Source organism: Asterias rubens, chromosome 1 (genome assembly GCF_902459465.1).
Source record: "Asterias rubens chromosome 1, eAstRub1.3, whole genome shotgun sequence".
Taxonomy (NCBI): Eukaryota; Metazoa; Echinodermata; class Asteroidea; order Forcipulatida; family Asteriidae; genus Asterias; species Asterias rubens.
In genome coordinates this window covers 31,892,414-31,913,902 of record NC_047062.1, presented here as the reverse complement: position 1 = coordinate 31,913,902, position 21,489 = coordinate 31,892,414, and the positions used below count along the sequence as shown (strand labels likewise).

Here is a 21,489-nt window from a genome sequence, read left to right as displayed (position 1 = left end):
TAAACCTTTTAAAAGCAAGAATTCTTTTAGTCACCTACGTCTTTGCTTAAGTTATCAGTTCCTCTAGTCTTTGAAAGTGGACTGCATTTGGTTCCTGAGTATGGCGAGTTCTTTCAGTGTCATCACTTTCAGTATTCTTGTAGCTCTCCTTCAGTCGCATTTCCTGATCGTATCTCCCTGCATGTCCTGCATCAGGCCATGGACAAGTTTTGGGAATCATTGCTACCTTAGCGTGATGGAAGAAAAAACCTTTAATGAAGCTGAACAGTACTGTCAGAGTTTGTCACGCCTTGGCAGACCATCTCATCTGGCATCCATTATGAGCCAAGAGGAAAATGACTTCCTCATCCTTCTCTCAAGATCCATTTCAAACCAAGACGAGACGAAATCCTGGTTTGGCTACCGCGAGGACAGATCCAATGGCTCTTCAACCTGGTATTTTATTGATGGCAACCCTTTCGTGGGCTACAACAACTGGGGATCTGGCAACCCCAGCGGCAATGGTCAGTGCGGCTTGATAGTTCAGAAACCTGCAACTAATACAAGCTTTTGGAATGATCTGACATGTAGTAAACCAAGGAGTTCCGTCTGTAAAATAGCAGCCAGGTTCTAAGTGAAACTGTGATAACTCATCGACGATAGCTCAATGCATTCAGTTTGATATCATAGCTTTAAGCGTTGTGCAGTGTCTCATGGTAAAGGAACAAACAACTTTGCATTACTTACGAACAACAGACAGAGTGCTGTTTACCAGAGTGCTTTAAAGCAGGATATGGGTTTCATTATGCACTGTGTACCTCCAATGGTTTTAATGTTGTAGAAAAAGAGAGGATTTAAACATTTTATTTCACTTTATTCAGAATTTGTTGAAAGTTCTTTTGCGATGAATTTAAAAAAAGATGTAGGCCTATGCATCCACTTCTGGGCAAGGCATCATGAAAACTGGTATTTCTTGTTTGAGGGGAGCTTTCCCTCGCCTTAACTTTTTGGTCCGATGGGCTACACCAACTTGGTCTGAGGATATCCGAAAACTGCACAATAATACTTGAAAAGGGTTGAATGACTTTGTCGTGTAACAGACTCAAACGTTCTGTTTGTAAAAGAGTAGTTAGGTTATTAGTGAAACTGTGATTGACTAGTTGTTTGTTAATGTCTTCAGTTTGATGTCACTGTTTCAAGGGCTGTACATTGTCTTACTAGAAAGGAAAAGATAATTTTTTTGACAGACCGGGTGTTATAAAGCTGGACGTGTACTTGCACTTTATTTAATGTAGAGCTACACAGAACCGTTTAATCTAGATGACTATCTTAAATCATCATTTGTCAAAAATTTTTCCCAAAAGCTGAAACTGTTATTGCAGGTGTTGTTGCAGAGCACATTTTTTTGTTTATGGTTAGTTTATGACCACTTTAAACATTTTTGCTGAACATAAGCTAGTAAATGTTGTATATTACTCTTGGGTGACTTCATCATCATTTTACTTATTTAATTATTTAAATGCTAGTTCCTTGTTCTTTATTGGTGTATTAACGACCCAAATGTCCCGTATTAATTGAATTGGTAAGCCTGTCCATATTGCTGATATTTCTGCAACTCTGATAGACAAGGTAACACCTGGTAACACCTTGATTGGAAAGTTTAACTATTTGTACGATGCGTTTTCGAAAATTGACACAAACCCTATGTGTAGAGTGCATGCGTGGACCTCCATTTTACAAAGTGACACACAGGTCATACATTTGAAATAATCACTTTGTGAAAACGGAAGTTGTCTGTTTTTATTGCAGTTTCTCGATCAAACACAAACCTTTCTTACTTTATTGCTTATTATTTTAGGCAAACAAACAATATTTTTATGAAGATTGAAGCATCAAGTGTCCACTCTAAGAAAACTAGTTGAAAATACTAAACCCCCCCCCCCCCAAAAAAAAAAAAATTAGTTGTGTTTTAAAAAGTGTTGTCTTTAATTGCTAACTTTTACTAGAATGGTAGGTGTGTGTCAGTTCAAGGCATTTGTGATAATTTGTTTAAACTTTAAATATGATTGGAATGCCAGATCCAGTAGTAAGTAATTGTTTGGGCCTACCCGTCCCAGTCCTTCTGAATCCTTTACTCTGGCATTTGAATATAGAAAGATTTGGGACTGTGGTAAGGAGAAAAATGTTATTGCCAATAGTTATCTAATCCTACGGTCTCATATTAAATAAGTCAGCTAAATACAGAAACCCAAGCTAGACTTTTATGACAGCTGAGAAAATGGTTTATGCTCACCATACCTTCAAAACAATTTGAAGGTATTTACCTCAGTTTTGAACAAACACAGATTTGCAAAAACTTGATGGCAACGTAGTTTCAACTGAGGAAATTACTTTTTTTTCAACGATTGTTTTGCCAAAATTTGCACAGATCTTGCTAGTAATATTCTTTCATTTCAAAACGCTTCTAGTTTTACAGACTACCTGACTAATCCTATTAAAAATTCATTATTGTTCACCAATTTGATAAATAGAACGTTATTAGCATACTTAATGGCACCAGACACTATTGGTAATTACTCAAAATAATTGTTAACATGAAAAGTTACTTGTTAACGAGCTATGGAGAGCTGTTGATAGTTTAACATTGTAAGAAACAGCTCCCTCTAAAGTAACATAGTTTTTGAGAAAGAGGTATATGTATAATAAAACTCAACAACATTTGTTTGTAAACCACTGGCACATACTTTTGGATGTCAGTTGTTGTAGTAAATTGCAAAAGTAGTTTCTGTCTTTGAAAAGGATGATCCTATCTGTTAGAATCAACCATCATAGACAACATTTCATATTTTTCAATTTGTAGATAGACTTAAGACTTTGTCAAAATCGCATTTTGGATTTTAAGCTCTTTTTTTGATGTTTTAATAATAGGGTCACAAGTCATACAACCGTATTCATTTACAGCTGTATAGCCAGCGATCATGCCCAGTATATACAATACAACCAGTGCCCAATTTCTAAGCAGCTTATTTGTGCTACTGTGCGAGATTCCATTTCATATCGCTGATAACTGTAAGGACATGAAAGGTATGCCAACCTTCCGGTGCTTACTGTATACTTGCTAACCTGTTAAATATTGTAACGCTTGAGAAAATATTTCTGCAATAGAAAATGTGCTTACCGCTCGCAGCCCAATGAAATTGGTCCCTGGTTTTGTCTTAAACTGGGCATGATCTCATGATTTCTAATTACCTTGTGGCTTGTTAATTGAAGTAAAACATTATTATGAAAACTGATTGTAATTGCTGTAAAAATGTGGTACAGTTTGTTGACTCTAGATTAAAATTGGAAAATCATTTTGATCGTGTATGTCAAGTATTTTCTAGAAACATTGGTGTGATTAGTATGATCATAATGTTTGTTAAAAAAGTTGTCTTAAATTTTCCTAATTAAATCAACATAATAATAAAAACTTACAGGCACTAGACACTATTGGTAATCACTCAAAATAATTGTTAGCATAAAAAGTAATGCAATAAGGGTGTTTTTTCTTTACTTATTCTCTTGCAAAGTCGATGACCAATTGAGCCCAAATTTTCACAGGTTTGTTATTGAACCTGCTTTTCATTTTACACAGGCATGATGCTCTGTTGGCTTGCATTTGAGATACAAATCCCTGTTTTTTTTAAACACCCATGATATGATGTTCCAATAACCCTATATTCTGACAGATCTATACAGCAAGGCAATTTCTCCTTGGTAAAGGGCACCCCATTAATGGAGAAAACTAAACTTCTACTGTAGCATTTCAAGGGCACCAAGGCAATGACCAGGGGGCATGGAGGCGAACGCCTTCATTGCCTCTGTAAAGTATTAGGCCTTGAGTTTACTTGTAAAATGTCGACGCTAGTGGTTATGAAATAATTTAGCTCTTACCCAACGAAACGCTCATTTGTGAACAAAAATGAAATTGCTCTTTAGCAATTAATTAATTAATATGAGCATTGAGCCAGATGAAAGCCTTTTGTGTTAATTTTAACCTTATGAAAAAATAATCACCATAAAAATTTATGATAGCCAGATAAAAGCCTTGCAAAGCTATTCATGTTCATTTTAACCTTATAAAGAATTAATCGCCAACAAAATTACCGGTTGCCATTAGTGAGAGGCATTAATTGTTCCTTAGGGACTTATTACTTCTGAACAAATATTACCAAAAAGGACACAAATTAAACATCAGTAATAAGCCTTGGCTTTCTCTTTTAATTTTAACCACGATTCTAGTAATTCACTGCAAGAGTCTTGAAAACAAGTTACCTTTCAGCAAACTAGAGCGGTTCAGGGACTAGAGGGTTGACCAATGCATGGGATGCGATCTTGCTTAATGAGTCTGTGTTTTTGGTCGAAAATATCAGTGTGAGGAAACAAGCCAAAACAGACCAACAGGGGTGAAATAAAAATATTAAAAAAAATAGAAAAAAATTAAATGACAATCTTTGTTTTTTATTTAAATTGGCAACTTCCTTCCTGATAATTAGCAGGAAACAAATTGACATTGGAAGAAAAATGCTGAATGTGTTTGAAATAAACACTCGACTTGGAAACCTCTTATGCGCAGTTTTATTCCTTCGCGTTTCAATTGGTGCTTCTACTTTTGAATCAATCGTGGTACCAACATGGGGTTTTAAAAGTATTTAAGCATCTCTTTTCAGATGTATATAAAAATGAAAAAATTTCTGGGTCGACAAATGACTCATTTTGTTTGATCGCATCAAATTAAGTCTGATTTTTTACAATTGTCCACACAAAAATTAAAAAGTGGTTGTTGTATTGTTAATAAAAAATAACATTAATGATAAAATCTGCAACTCAATATTTTAATTCTGAAAGTCCAAGTATCAGACCATGGTTCAGACAGTCTATCAGGCCTTGAATTATACCTTTGAAAGGGCAAGGCCATTTTTATTTTACAAAGGCCACTTCCATAGGCAAATCTTAAAGTCAATTGGAAACTTTTGAAGGGGCACCAAGGCCAAGGCCAGAGGCCATGGTCTCTGTGCCCTGCGTGTAATTCCAGGCCTAGTCTACCCCTGCAGCTTGACAAAAAGTTAACAATTTCAATATAATAATACAAAATAATAACAGTGGCTTCTTATAAAGCACACATTCACTCAGTGATGCTCAAGGCGCTTCTCCTTTTAAATAACACCATGTAATGGTTTTCAATGTGCTGTGGTGCAGTATGCTGCCAATCAAGCCAGGAACACCGGGGCAAACCCCTTCTCTTTTCGATAAGTGCACTGGGTTCTTTAATGTGCGTTACACAACACACAGGACCTACGGCTTTACGTCTCATCCAAAGGATGAAGCATCATGGTTAAGTGTCTCCCTTAAGGACACAGGTGTCACGACTGGGACTTGAACCCACACCCTGCTGATAAGAAACACCAGAGCTTGAGTTCAGTGCTCTTAACCGCTAGGCCACGACACGCCTAAGTATGTTTTGAACAACAATCTCAAAGAAAAATGTTTGCAGTGATTGTTAAACCTGTCATATTTTCTCTTTGCAGGGTTTGTTACGAATGACACTTCTTCCCAGGCTTCGCTACATTCTTGAAGTAGTCCGACCCCCAGCCCCTGTCGTCTTGCACACCTTAGCAATCTTGATAAGGATATGTCGTCATTCTCAAGAAGCATCTCATCAAGTAATGAGATGTCCTCGTCTTCTTCAAACCATCTTTACTGAGTTCCTTCCCATGTCATCTTGGAAACAACAAGGTGGGTACAAATCATACGAGGCTATCACTTTGTGATTATCTAAAATAAACACATGCCTGATACTCCATGGAGGCGGCAGAGGAAATTGCCACCAGATGGCCTTAGTCATTGCCTTGATGCCCTGTGAAATGTTCCAGTAGAAATTGAAATAAAATACAAACAATTCTCAGGAAAACCATAAAACAAAGAAAACCCATTTATGATCACCATCTTTTTTGCTCTACAACAAAACTTGCCTTTGTTTCTGAAAAGTAACATCTGTAATCCTTAGTGGCGTGTCATGGATTAGTAGTTAAGAGCACCGGACTCAAGTTCTGGTGTTTTTGATCAGCAGAGTGTGGGTTCAAGTCCTAGTCATAACACCTGTGTCCTTAAGCAAGACACTTTAAAACCATAATAGTCTTGCAGATAGGATGTAAAGCCGCTTGTCCTGTTTGTTGTGTAACGAAAAAAAGAAAGAATCCAGTGTACTTATCATAAAGAGAAGGGGTTCGCCCCGGTATTCCTGGTTTGATTGGCAGCATACTGCACCACCACACCTTGTAAACCATTACATGGTGCTTTGTAAATAGAGTAGGTCTCATAATTTTGGTTGTTGTTTTTACACAATTTTTGGTATTATTTAATCTTAGATGATGTCATCAGTGATGTGTATGGCTATCCAGTGGTTTCAGCAATGAAGTTAATTCATGTACTCTGCTTGTCTGGAAGGAATATTACTGCCTCATTAGTAAGTAAAAAATCGCTGCATATAAAATTCTTATTCTTTTTGGTTCACTAGTTCAACAATTTTGACTACCAAAGACTTTTGTTGGACTAACTTGACTTGAATAGTGTCTGGTCACCCATCATTGTTTTTCTTTTAAACTATTTGGAACCAATGCTACAGGTTATCATAGTTTTTTTTGTTCTTAAGAGCAGGGTATTATACTTTGTTAATGACCCCTTCTCCCACCCCCCCCCCAAAAAAAAAAGAAACCCCCAAAAACAAGGATGAAAAAAGGGTAATTTTTATCATAGAGCTTACAGTTTTTATTGTGTTTTCTCAACAAGCAGACTTTAAAACCCAGTTGTTTATGACTGTTTGTTTTTTGAGGTTAGATGGAATATCTCTGCTGTAATGAATAAGATTTTGTTTTGAGGCCAGTTTATATACGTAGGTTTAACTGCATTCATCTTGGCTGCTTGCTTGAAGGTCCCAAACTGCCGCACAGTGGTGAGTTAGGATTGTGATTTGTGTCGTTGCCCTCTTAGGTAAAATACCTCACTTGGGTGAACTATTGCTGTATTGTAAATCACCCATTTTGATACAAAAGGTATATGTAATTAAGGGTATTCAAAGAATTGTTTTTAATGAAAATGGTTTAATTGTGTTTAGCTTTCAGGTGGTAAGTTGATGTCTGTGATTATGCGTTATATCACCATAGAGCCAGCTGATATGCAACTGAACATCGCTGAGGCATATCATCTCAGTACAATCAGTCTTCATACATGGAGGATATGTGTGTCTTATGGATTGGCATGCGATGAATACAGGTAAGGTCTTTTGTGTACTAACAGGGGCACTATTAAATTGCAGTCCCTACCCAATTGTGTATTGAATTCTGTGGAATATTTCTCTGAAGTTTCCTTCCATATCTACAACTGAAAATTTCTGCCTTGTCTTCTGTACATAGGGTTCTTGGCTAGTATACATGGTATACATGTAGTTATTAAGTTCAATTTTCTTAGAATCCTTGGCAACACTACCTAAATAAGTTATACCGAGAAACTATAAATAAATAGTAAAATTGCTGGTACAACCATGTGTTTGGTCTCGACGTTTCGAACAGTATACTCTGCTCGTCTTCAGGAGAATGCTTCAAACAATACTAAATAAGTTAATCAAACAATGACATTTATATTGTTTCTACAGGGAGCTTTATCCATTGTTAATGCAACAACTTCAGCTGTTCCAGAGATTATCTGTCCACCCTTTGGCATCTACTGAAGAAGAATCCGATGTTGCTGTACATAGATTGCAGATGACCAGAGCCTGTGCCCTCTTTGGTCTATTGGAGGGAGTAGTGAATGTTGCTGGAACAGCCACTGAGTTGCAGGCTAAATTGAAAATGAGGTGAGTGTTTCTAATGAGGTCATAGTATAATGCATTTTGGTAGTGCATTATTCTACCATTATTCTTTGTGGCATGTTGTGGTCTAGTTCACAAGACCCTAGCTTTGGTGTGGTCCCCAGATTGCAGAGAAGGGCTTTCAAAACCAAAGACAAATGTATGTAAGCAGGCTTCATACCCGCAAACTTTTCACTGGCAAGCTTTCACTCTTTGCGCTCATAGTTCAGTCTTTTGTTTCAACAGCCTATCACATCCCTGCTCTATAGACTGTTGCAGCCCCAGAAGTGTTGCAACGTGCCCTTGGTGACAGTTGATTTTGGTTGACCACCTGAATCAGTTAAGTGTAGCCCTCACCTTGAAGTGGCTGTCCAGGCTTTTATGTAAGGCGATCTCTCATAAAAAAAAAGAGTCAATGGTGTCCAGTATGTTAAAGTTTGGTCACTATGGTGTGTGTAATTAATGATGTCTTACGTTTCCTTCCTAGTAACGATAAGACAGAGACTGCATCTTCTGATGCCCAGCCTGTACCTCCTTGCATCAGTTGGAGTCATGTGAGTGGTCTTCAGTCACCAGTTGAGCTTTGTGTCTTCAGGTGGTTGGTTGAATTGACGAGCATAACTCGGACTTTAAATCCTGAGGTGATGGACATGGTGTCTTGCCTCATGAACCTCTTGGCGTCATTCTACGATAAATACACTCAACAGGTAAGCTGTCAGCCTTGAGACTGCTATTAAAATAAATTCTTCAATAGACCGATCCATTAAGCTCCGCCCCATTGCGTATTGACCAATCACAACGCAACGAAGGTCCGACATGCGTGCGCGTATGCTTGGTGCGCACGGCAGAGTTGTGCAGAAAGGCATGGGAGAGCCCCACGTGTTCTTGCTCACACGTGTGTCGTGGGCAGAGCCTACTGGATCGGTCTATTGTTAAAAAGTACAAGCATAACAATTTTGTTTTTACCCATATACACTGTATACTTTCCTGAGCTCTGTGAAGAAAAACACAGGCATATTATTCGGATCCCACCCAAGTAAAATGCCTGTAATTTTGTTCACTGAGCTCGGGAAAGTACCTAGTTTACAGTGCTAACACAAATCGGTATATATGGATAAAATCTAAATTAATTTTACTTTATCTCAAAGCAAATCTATTAAGATTAATCTATTGATCAATCATGGTCAATTATACATGTTTCTGTCGATCTTACTTATGTAATTTTCCATTCTCCAAAGTAACTATTCCTCAACTCGCTTATTCCTTATAGGCTTGTTACCGGCCAGTAGATTGTTTGCAGACTATAGAGAAGCTGGTTCATACTTCACTGGTTCCCTTCATGACGTCAGCAACGTTTTACTCAGTCATGGTGAACCTCAAGTAAGTCTTCCTAGTCTCCTAATATTTTAACCTTTCACAAAATAAATGTTTGTCATATTATTGTTAATACAGATCAATTTCACCATAGACTCTGCAAGTCTTGCTTGAATCAGAGAAATCAAATCTTTAAAATTCTATTCATACAGAGGCTTTGAAAATAAAATGACCTACATCAATTTATATAAATACAATTTAAATTTTTCACGCCTAAAAAGTTAAGTCCTATTCTCTGGTTTTCTCTGTTGATTGGTTGAATATATTTTACTTGTATATATTCCATGGATACATTATATTTCCCAACAATATGTTATATGGCCATACACTCTGTTAAACCAAAGTATATGAAGAAACAGAATTGCACACAGTTAAAGGTCTAGTCTCACATGCTCCAATACTTGGGTGTGCTTATGCTGTGGTAACCAATGACTGTTTCAGTTGAGCTTTCCATTGGTTGATCACTGGCCATTGAGCACACCATTGCACAGTCTTTACCATTCCAATAAGTTGTCCAACAGTCTTTGGTATCATTGTGTTTCAACTTTTAAAACTTGCCTTTTCACCTCATTTGTAGGTTTCAGTCATCGCTGCGATATGAAGACAATAAGAAATCGATATATCCATCATCGTTACCCGACTTTGGTTGTGATCCGTCTGATGCAGATAGTAATTATCCATCAGTGCGGATTGATTCAACGTGTGGGTTAGCGATTGGTCTGCTGAGATTGGTGCATATCCTTCTTAAGATTCATAAAGGTGTAGCTGTTAAGGTAGGAACTTTGTCTCACTACTCTGGGCTCGATTTTAACAACACACCAAGTTGAAATAGATGATACGTTGATTTGAATTACTATATAATAATAATAGGCATTTGTAATACGCCAAATCAATCTTAACAGATGTTCAAGGCGCAGCAGGGACAATGTAAACAAAACGGTACATGTACATATCTATTGAAAATAATAAATAATAATGATAACAATAACACCATCTAAAAGCAACAACAACAATGGGAAAGAAATCACAAACCAAGTGGGAAACCATGACCAGGCCAGCAGCATTGGTCCAAAACAAGTCCGGCAAAAGCCATGTTGAATAAGATCAGTCTCCGGAAAAACGAGATGGCGCCAAAAGAGACTCCCTAGTCTGTATTAACAGCATGGTAGATTGTGTTTATTTGGCTATTTATTTAATTATTTTGATTTGTTTCACCAAGGTAGCCCAAGCAGTTTTGAATTAACTGTTCTCCCTTGGGAGTTGGGACCCTTGATACATACAATAGAAAAATACACATTTATAAATACCGCCATGCTAATATAATAGTTCCTTAAAAACCAAGACGCCAGTGTTTAGGCAGATCTTGGATCTCGATTTCTGTTACGAGTATGTCTTATTTAAATTCATTTAACCCTTTCACTTTTATGATTATTCTTTATTGCAGTTTTGTCCCATTGTTGAGAACACGTATGTCACAGCATATCTGAAAGCAATCTGCAAGAGTTCTAACAAGCCCTCGTCAAGACTGTGTTTCAACTTTGCAAGATTTGAACATCAGGCTCTGCATTATCTCTTGAGACTCTACCATAGTGTGGTAAGAAAGCAAAGAGACAGTCTGATCAACTGACTGACAGATGATTCTTTTCATTAAGTTATTATATTTTAATCTTATGAGACCTAGGGACTCTCAAATTACCTGGCTCTGTGACCCCTAGGATATTGAAGATACCTGTGTCGAGAAGATGATGGAAAAATCAGTTATAGATGTTGGAGGAAATCATAAGAGAGAGTTTTCAAATGTTGGAACCATAACTTGTATCTATACTTTCTCCTACTCTACGAACATGCACTAGGGCCCAATTTAAATAAGTGTTGAAGCAGAAACTTGCTTAACAATTGAACGTGCTAAGCAGGGAGCATGTGATACTCAGTGTATAACCTACAGTAATTTGGCTGGCAACCCAGTTCTGCTAAGCTAAACCTTTCAGTACTAAATGAAGTTGGGACCATACCTGAAAAATATTTTACTCCATGGTGCCTGAAATTTTAGGTATTCCTTCATCTATTTTGGAGGCCGTTTTTAGTTTAGCTGCTTTGGCAGTGGCTATGTCTGGAATTGAGAAAAGGTCCATTTGTCAATGTTGCTGCAAAGTCGGTTGATTCAGTTACAGCTTTCAGGCATGAAATTTCATTTTTAAAGGGCACTTTCTTTGGAAAATCCTAAATTCCTTGGCAAACAGGGGAATCAAGGCCAGGTGCAACAGTTGCCATTGCCCCCATGTAATTCCAGGTCCGCTTTTAATCTTGACCATTACTTTACTGTTTAATGTTCAGGCTCAACAAGCAGAAAGCTGTCATCAGTTCAGCAATGTATACCACAGTGCTGCACTAACCGTGTTTGCTCGTTTACTGCCAGGGGATGAATATTATGTCCAGGAGCTTATGTCAAGCATCTTGTTCAACACAGACTTCATCGCGTGAGTAACTAGTGTTTTTACGAGATAGTTTACAAACTTTGGAAAATGCTACTCAAGTGACCAAACATATTACTGGTTCCGATTACCAAAGTCCCACTACATTCACTTCGACTGCAAATTTAAAGGTAGGATCATTGACTGTTTTTCTCTTCATTGTAATTCTGATTTCTTGGTGAAATTACAAAGAAAGGTACATTATTTAAAGTCATGTGCAAATTTAAGCTGAATGCGGTTTCTAGTCGCTGAGAAAACATTTTAAAAAATGCAGTGGTGTTTTTACAAGAATGTCAAATCCATGCTAAGCTAAGCGAGGTGACAGCAGATACTAACTGCATCTCTTGGCGCAGCATTCACGATTGGACACCAACCCTCAGAAATCTGAGAAACGGTTCGTGCATGAATTGTTTCTGTTATTCAAATGTTTTGAGGTGAAAAATTATCCAAACCATCTTAATTCAAAGGGAATCCTTTCTCAAAATAGGAATTACTATCAACAGCTGCAGTGCTTCCCACCAAGTAATTTTTTTATGCTCATAAATATTTTGAGTATTTACCATTCTATGAGCAAACCTTTACCACTCATTTTCTAAAACTAACTTCTTCATCCTTTTCTTTTGACAATCTTCATTCCAGCGAGGGAAGGATTGGAGATCCTATCGCTGTTGATCTAGCTGAGCGTCTTCAGATGACCTCATCTAAAGATTCCCAAATCCCAAGCCTTCTTCAGGCTGGACCAACCCGTGGGGAGCTTCTTGAGGATGCATATAAGCATTTACCAAGCATACGGAACCTGTACATGGTGTTCTTTGGGTCCGGGCAGGACACAATCCTTAAATCAAAGTAAGTTTCATTTCATATTTCTGTATGTGAAGCCATTGACTCTCAGAAAAGCAAACTTATTCACAATGGAGAGAAGACAGGGAAAGAAGTTTCAGTTTTAGACATGGGAGGAAAATCGCAAAGAATTTTTCCAGAGAAAAACCCAAGCAGTCAGGTAGGGATTGAAAACCCAATCCACATAGTGTTCCTGGTTTGAGTCAAACCAGAGGTCCTAAACCAGGGGTCCTAGAGGTGGAAGGTGGAGAAAGATACTACTATGCAACCCAACCACCAAAAAGTTCAATTAAATTTAAAAAAAACTGTTATCATCCTCAATAGGCAACTACATCAAGTTGAGTGAAAAGATGAGTAAATGTCAGATGTTGTGGATGCAAAGTGAATTACTAGGAGTCAGATAAATTTGTGGAAACTTAGTGACAATACATATTTAAATATTGCTGTTAAACCTCCTTTTCAATCATTTTTTTAAAAACCGTGTTTTATTATTCTTGTTTTCTATTAATATATGTATAACCATGAATTAATAACTTGTTTTCTATCAATGCCTGTTTAATTGTGACTGAATAACTTGTTTTCTTTCAATGTACATGTATCTGTGATTGAATAACTTGATTTCTATCAATGTGTGCTTAACTGTAAATGAGCAAATTATTTTCTTTCAATTTGTATATAACTGTGCAAGAACAACTTGTTTGCTTTCAAAGTATCTATGATTGAATAACTTGTTTTCCATCAATTTTTGCTTTACTGTGAATGTATTTAACTTGTTTTCTTTCTATTTTGCTCAAATCTCTGAATGAATAACATGTTTTCTATCTATTCTATGTTGCTTATCTGTGAATATATTACTTGTTTTCTATCTATTCTGATTATCTGTGATTTAATTACTTGTTTTCCAACAATGTGTGCATGACTGTGGACTTATAAGTTGTTTCTTTCTATTATGCTCTTATCTGTGACTGAATACTGTTTTTAATCTATTTTTCTCATATCTGTGAATGAATAACTTGTGCATATTGTAAACTGATATCTTGCTTTCTTTCTATTTTGCTCATATCTGTGAATAAATAACTTGTTTTCTGTCTGTTCTATTTTGCTTAAAATCTGTAAATATATTACTTGTTTTCTATCTATTCTGATTATATCTGTGATTGAATAACTTGTTTCTATCTATTTTGCTCATAGCTGTGAATAAATAACTTTTTTTCATATCTATTTTCCTTGTATCCGTGAAAGAATAACTTGTTTTCAATCTATTTTCCTTATATCTGTGAAAGAATAACTTGTTTTCTATCTATTTTCCTTATATCTGTGAATGAATAACTTTTCTCCTATCTATTTTCCTTATATCCGTGAAAGAATAACTTGTTTTCTATCTATTTTGCTCATATCTGTGAATAAATAACTTGTTTTCTATCTAGTTTGCTCATATCTGTGAATGAATATCTTGTTTCTATCTTTTTTGCTCATATCTGTGAATGAATATGTAACTTGTTTTCTATCGAGGTGTTTAAGTGAATGAATAGCTTTTTTTTCTTTTTCAATGGTATGTAACTGTGAATGAACAAATTGTTTTCCTCCAATTTATATCCATGATTGAATAACTTGTTTTCCAACAATGAAATATACAACTGTGTGCGAATGATTAACACGTTTTCCTTAATTGTGTGTATAACTGTGAATGAATATAACTTGTTTTCTTTCAATGAACATCTATGATTGAATAACTTGATTTCGAAACTATGTGTGCATAGCTGTGAATAGATAACTTGTTTTCTATCTATTTTGCCTACATATATGTGAATCAATAACTTGTTCTCTATCTTTTTTTGCTCATAAAAATGTAAATGAATTACTTGTTTACAAAAAATGTGTGCAAAACTGTGACTGATAACTTGTTTTCTATCTATTCTGCTTATATTATCTGTGAATGAAAAACTTGTTTTCTATCTATTCTATTTTGTTTATATCTCTGAACGAATAACTTGTTTTCTTTCAATGTATATAGCTTTCAATATATATCTGTGATTGAATAACTTGTTTTCCAACAGTGTGTGCATAGCTCTGAATTTATAACTTGTTTTCTATCTATTTTACTTATATATACGTGTATCTCTGATTGAATTACCTGTTTTCTTCAATTTGTGCATAACTGTTGTGACTGAATAACTTGCTTTCTATCTATGGTGTGTATTCTTTCTATTCTATTTTGCTTATATCTGTGAATGAATTTCTTGTCTTACATTGAGCAACTAAAATAATAAAAGGTCACCCAAATTGTTCTGTTATTTTGCTAAAACTTCTTCATGTGCCATTAACCAATTTCTTTCGTATTTCATTGTTTTAATATGTTCTGACTTATCAATGGTACTCAGATCCAAATGTATACATCAGCCCCATGAGATTGATACATACATTCAGCCTGCATTCACTGGTCCCCTGCTACCAGTTGATTGGATGTTTCTACCACTCCTTCATTTGCATACAGAAGCACAGAAAGCGTAAGTAAATAATAATAATAATAATAATAATAATAATAATAAACAGTTCTTATATAGCGCATAATACAAAATAAAGTCTCTAAGGTCAGTATTGACCATCGGGTTAGTTCACCATAACTTGCTTCTCTTCACCCAGGTGGGAAAATGTACTTCTTGAGAGGAACCTTGAATCTCGCGATATCTTTTGGAGAAGTGTTGAAGTACCAAAAATGCATTTGGCTTCATAGTTGAAGCTGTAAATTAGTTCCTGTATTGTTTGAGGTCACTTATCAGCATGGTTATCTGAATATTTTATTGTTAATTTTCCCAAAACTGAAACTGTTACCAGTTGACAATTTTCAAAACCACTCCATATCGGATGTTAAAAAATGATAAGGAATTGAAAAAGAATTCAGACAGTATAATGATTTTTTATTTTTTAGTTTGTTCGTTTTATTTTTGTTAACCATACACTGATGTGCTTTTCAGAGTTTGCAGAAACAAATCCACAGGCTTAGTACACCTAATTCAAACTCTGGTGTTTCTGATCAGCAGAGTGTGGGTTCGAATCCCCAGCCGTTAAGCAAGACACTTAACCATTTTTTATTTTTTTTTTTATTTATTTTTTTATGCAATTCGCCAGACACACAAGGCCTGAAGGCCACTTCAAGGTGTGGGCTACAATTACTTTTTTCCCAGAGGCCATTGCCACCTACTCCTAGGGCTGAAACAGGGTTACCCCTTTTACAGTCCATACGGATGTAGGCTTGGGTATCACCAATCCGACGCCTGGCTGGTAGAGCAGAAAGCACTACCTCCCCAATTTTACCTAGCGAGTGTCCTGACTGGGATTCGAACCCACACTCTGCTGATCAAACACCAGAGCTTGAACTCGCTGCTCTTAACCACTCGGCCATGACACGCCATTGCTTCGTCCTTCTGATGGGACGTAAAGGCATGTAAAAGAACACAGTGCACTTGTCGAAAAGAGAAGGGGTTCGCCCCAGTGTTCCTGGCTGGATTGGCAGCATATTACGCCACAGCAACTTGTAAACCATTACATGGTGCTAAGGATTAGGTCTCATAATTCAAAACTTTGTCACATTCATCTTTCAGTAAAAATACCTGGTGCTTTGTATCCTTTTGCAAAAGGCGCGTTATTATTATTAATGGATTCACCACACCCGCCATTCTAGAAAATATATCCTACCACTAGACCACCAACCTGGTCGCTGATTAGAGGCCAGCTCTATGCCTGTAAATAGCATCGGGTCATGCAATAATTTCATACAGGCCTTCAAATAACCAACAGCACCAACAGCAACTGCTGTGGTGCCCTTTGCAAAGTTAAAATACAAGTTAAACATTTTCTCAAAGGAGTGCCCCTTACCAGAGGAAAATTTCTGTGCCCCTTCATGAGCGAAATTAAAGGCCTGTAATAACTTTCTGTTTGTTACCCTAACCACAGAGCTATAAGTATATATAGGTTTGTTTCAAAGCGGGGGGAAAAAAACAGCTTAATTTTCTTGTGTTTGTTTATATTTTAAATAGTGAGCTTCATGGAAAATCAGTCAAGGCTCTTCCTTCACATATCCTGAGTGCTTTAGTGGATACTCTTAGATGGATCTTCATGGTGGAAACATGGAGACCTAAATGTCTAAAGATGGTACCTCAGACAGCCAAGATTGCTCGCATCTTTTGTGTCTTCCTCATAGGTAGGATATGACAATAATTAAAATGAGAAAATATAATTAGCTGTTGCAAACTTCTTACCAACCCAAGGGAACTAGGGTTATATGCACACAAAAAAAAAACAGTTAATGGCCCGACGTTTCGAATGGGGCAGAGTCTTCTGTCATTGTGATGTTGGGCAACATCACATTAAAAACACTAAAACAGTTTTTAAAAAGGGACAAATAAAAACAGAGGGATCACTTTAAGGGGATGCTACTTTATTAAGACTTGACACTACCATTTAGATAATAATCAATAATAATAAGACTTGTAATGCGCACATATCCACCCTGCTGGGTGTTCAAGGCGCAGTAAAACCAAAAACTAAACACAACACAAAGAAAAAAAACACACAACAAAATTAGTCATTGAAAAACCTGTGACATAAGATAAGTTTTGAGAAAAGACTTGAATTTTGCGGTACAAAGACAAGATCGAAGATTAAGTGGTAAAGAGTTCCAGATGCGTGGCGCGGCTGAAGAAAAAGACCTGTCACCCCATGAGTGTCGAGACTTGGGTTCAATGAGGAGAAGCATAGAACTTGATCGATTTGGTTTGCTCTCAAAACCTCTCTACTTTTGCTAACTGATCTTAATCCTTTATTACTTGTAGGGAGTGACCTGTTTCTGGAAGACACAGTGCGTCAGTATCTTAACCCACTGCTGAGACTCTACACAAAGCCAGAGTATCTCAAACTTCTTGACTTTGATGCTCCTGTGCCTGGAGTAACATCCTTCTATGATCTGTAAGTTTTAGTCCTAGTCTCCATCTTATAGATTCATGTTAGATTTGTTTGATTTGAATGCTACCAAGCTGACCATTAACTTCACAATGACGTGTCTAGTTGCGAAATCACAACTTCTTGATTTGTGCAACTCATAATCATAGACGTTAAACCAATGTTTGTATGAAGGAGATTGCCTGTTGCCAGCTTTGTGTTTATATCACCTTGTGGGAGTTTGCTGAGTTCACTTGACGCGAGATCATTATGACAGATTTGCCCATCACAGCCAGAGCTATGATTGTCATGTATAGTCGGAGAGACACGTTACATGGGATTTGAATTCATGACTTTTCACAATCTAACGCTGATTTATAACCATAATATGACTGACATACCGGGTAGTTTTGTTGTCCGTGGATTTGCTTACCAACTCAGCTATTTAAATTAGCCCTGATGTTGGTGGTCTCCCCATTTTATCAATATCTTTATTCAAAGTACCAGTCAGAAGCCATTTTACCTGTAATTGCTGTGTAGCCAGGGATCACACTCAAGTTCATAATACAACCTGGGAAGCGGCAGCAAAGGCATCACCTTTGTTTTGATATTTTTTGTAGGACGGTCTGTTCAGAAATTGGCTTGGACTGACTGTTGTCCTTATCAAGAAGTTTACGTATACAAAACAAAGAATAAATACAATTATTTTTACACTGAGTTTTCAAAGTGCAAAGTTCCCTGGGTTTGTTTACATGTGAATGTGTTTTCTTGATCTTTCCTCGATATTCTTGTATTTTAACCAAATGGGTTGACACTTGACAAATTTTGTTTCCATGCAGCTTTATGGAGTTACTGACGCAATATGAAGCTGTGTCATTTGGAGATGCACTATTTGCCCATTACATACTACTCCCACTACAGCAGAGATTCGACCTAGGGATACGTAAGGGTCTGTGGGGTGAACACGCTGCTGTACTCCGCTCTCTGGGCCTACCAATAGCACAGGTAATTCTTATCATATCAAAGGGGAGAGTTTTAGTCAGTTTTTTTTTCACAGTATTGCACTTGCTCAGACCTACGCGCGAAGTACTGAGCAGGCGCGCGCACGCTCGGAGCAGCAAAAAAAGACCAGTATGTTTGCTGCCGCCAGCGTCTCAAAAGTCTCCTATTGTACCACACTTTACATAAAAACAACTTTTTGGTTTTAATTTTTAAACTTTCATGAGCAGTTATACATCCATTCAACCTATAAAACTAAAGGCTTTATTCTTTTACAAATAATATATTTTTGTGACTCCAAAACAAAGCACTTCCTGCAAAAACTTAAAACAGAGTTTTGTTGCTCATCAAATAGATCAGAATACGCACTTTCAAATAAATCTAAATAAGACTTATAAGGTAAGTATTTCTCAACATATAGAATGTTTAAAACATCACATCACATTAATAACAAAGATGATGTTTCAGTTGTCTTCTCTTTAAAAGGGTTTGGGTATTTTGTAGGACACAAAACACAATGTTGACAGATTTACATTAAACTTGACATGGTTTGAAGATAATGATGGTAGAAAGCTTCCCTTCCAATATTACTTGCTGAGATGTTGCAGTTTTTGAGAAATGAGTAAAACAAGGGAAGCTTAAGGGAAGCTTTCTACCACCATTATCTTCTACCTGTGTAAGTTAAATGTAAATCTGTGGACATTGTGTTTTGTGTTACAAAAAGTACCCCATCCCTTCAATGCCATTTAACTATTTTTGAGAAGTGCCCGATTTTGGCAGGGGGCTTTACAAAGGTAAAGCAGCCCAGATAACATCCAACATAACTTGTTTGTCTTCCATTTAATCTTCCAGCTCATCTTGCCGATAGATAACTTTCTTCATCCTGAAGAAACCAACCCGGATCTTCTCAGCATCTACATGAGCTCTCTAATCAGTGGTGTGATCAAACAAACATGGTCCCCAATCATGTACCTTGTGGCACTGCATCATCTCAACGTATTCCTCTTCAGCCAAACCGGTTCAGACCAGATTGAAGCGGTTCGAACCAGATTGAGGCTACTCAGGCTTGTTATGGCTTGCAAAGATCAGGTACGTAGATGTCAGTGTGAAGATTGCAATGAGGATAAATTGCAAAATAAGGCAGCGTTTCTCTGGCTTGCTCATTATAAATTTGTCTTTGCGATCGGATGAACTGAATTTTTTAAATTGGGTAGGAAGGGAAAGAATCTTAATGTCAATGCATTCTAACAAAATGTCATAAGTTTCTTGTTGATCAGAACCACAGGTAGTGATGAATTCTCAAGTCTTTTCCCAATTTTCAAAGCTATCAATAGTTAAGTCACAAGCTATTTCAAGTCATCCTCGGGTTTACCGGCAATTGGCCGGGGCTATGGCGGAACCGTCGGCATCAAGTAGAAAATTATAACACAAAAAACTATGGTCATTCATATTTTCTTTGTTTCATTGTTTAATGTTTACACAAAAGTTGTAATAATTACGTTTGTGTCTTTTCTATTTTCCCAATATTGTAAGATGTCTATGAAGCTATATTTTCAGCACAATTGTTAGAGTTGTTTAAACCAAATAGTTTAAGTTCTTTGACTTTATCTTTAGTGGTTAAATCCGAAATGAAATGAAAGTGGTAGCCATTGGCTAAGTACTGAATTGAATTTAACCTTTTTGATTGCTTTGCTTTTACAGTTTTAATAGATCTGGTCTTAGACTTTGTGTTCCTCGTACAAACCTTATGCGATACAGGCAATTCTTTGTCCCCATCTCCATTCATTTATTTAACACATCAGCTGTACATAAAAATGGGAATTTATTTGTATGTTCACTTCAAGTTTCCTTGTCCATGGTAAAAAAAACTTTAATGTGTAAATAGTTATTTGTTGAAGTGTGTATAGCTTTACTATTATTAATCTTTGTAATTTTGATGGGAAATCAATGTGTTTATCTCAATTAATTTGTCAATTCTTAATGCAGCAAAAGGAACTCTGTTTATGTTTTTCTACGATACGGACAATAACATTTCTAATTCTAATCTGTGTTTCAACGTTTCCCTTTCCATCAGGTGTTACTACACCACATAACATGTTACCAAGGAGTAGATCTTTCATCCCCTCTTGGCTTCAGTCTGTATCCATCCATTCCTTCAGATCGATCTTCCATCTTACAAGCAGCTCAGAAGAGATAGCGAGCAACTGTCACTATTCTGGTAAGTTCTGCTCTCATTCTTATCCTACCTGATAGTTGGAATAAAACAAGAAAGTGTTGGGCCTGATACTTAAAGGGAAGGTACACGTTTGGTAATTACACAAAACAAATATTAACTTCAAAACTGACTTGGTAACGAGCATTGGAGAGCTGTTGACAGTATAAAACATTGTGGGCAATGACTCCCTCTGAAGTAACTTAGCTTTTGAGAAAGAGGTAATTTCTCACTAAAATAAGAAAAGACTTCTAGCTAGAAGTATTTTATTCTTATCCGAAAGCACACAAATTTGTCCAACAAGGGTGTTTTTTCTTTCATCATTTCCTCGCAACTTCGATGCCAATTGAGCCCAAATTTTCACAGGCTTGTTATTTTATGGTTATGATGGGATACATGAAGTGAGAAGACTGGTCTTTGGCAATTACCAAACGTGTACATTCCCTTTAAAGGAGGCAACGCAACCAATAGCCTCCGTTGCCTTATGACACTACCTTGGGGCATAGAGGTGCCCTTTAAAAAGTACCTTTTTGTTTGGTCATTATTCTTGGTTATTATTCATAAAGGAATCAGTAATTATTCCTAATTGGTTGATATTGTTCATGTGATGATTTCATGTTATATAAGATCTGTAATGCTATGTGCAACCTCATGAAGGTTGAAATACTTTACTCTTTTCTTTTATATATGGTGATTAACTTTATTATGAGGTGATCAATTTTATAATTATCAATCTTATGTGAGAAGGGATATCTGAGATTGTGCCTCACTTTAAACTTCAAGTTCCTTTT

At 36.6% G+C, this 21,489-nt stretch overlaps 1 protein-coding gene across 3 annotated transcripts in view; it reads left to right on the top strand.

Annotated features, from left to right (window-relative positions):
* The window catches only part of LOC117294469 (RNA polymerase II-associated protein 1-like), a 44,360-nt gene extending 23,643 nt beyond the window's left edge, over positions 1-20,717 (top strand). For 2 of the 3 annotated variants that reach the window (XM_033776898.1, XM_033776890.1), the window contains exons 13-28: positions 5,547-5,754; positions 6,381-6,484; positions 7,133-7,290; positions 7,670-7,870; positions 8,352-8,571; positions 9,135-9,244; positions 9,816-10,011; positions 10,683-10,832; positions 11,573-11,715; positions 12,349-12,555; positions 14,931-15,056; positions 16,587-16,750; positions 17,382-17,514; positions 18,327-18,492; positions 19,339-19,575; positions 20,561-20,717. In XM_033776898.1, the coding sequence (XP_033632789.1) occupies positions 5,547-5,754; positions 6,381-6,484; positions 7,133-7,290; positions 7,670-7,870; positions 8,352-8,571; positions 9,135-9,244; positions 9,816-10,011; positions 10,683-10,832; positions 11,573-11,715; positions 12,349-12,555; positions 14,931-15,056; positions 16,587-16,750; positions 17,382-17,514; positions 18,327-18,492; positions 19,339-19,575; positions 20,561-20,683 (2,646 nt within the window). In that variant the 3' untranslated portion in view covers positions 20,684-20,717. The remainder of the gene's footprint in view (positions 1-5,546; positions 5,755-6,380; positions 6,485-7,132; positions 7,291-7,669; positions 7,871-8,351; positions 8,572-9,134; positions 9,245-9,815; positions 10,012-10,682; positions 10,833-11,572; positions 11,716-12,348; positions 12,556-14,930; positions 15,057-16,586; positions 16,751-17,381; positions 17,515-18,326; positions 18,493-19,338; positions 19,576-20,560) is intronic. The other variant, XM_033776906.1, reaches the window with a different exon arrangement.
* Positions 20,718-21,489: the final 772 nt, after the last annotated feature.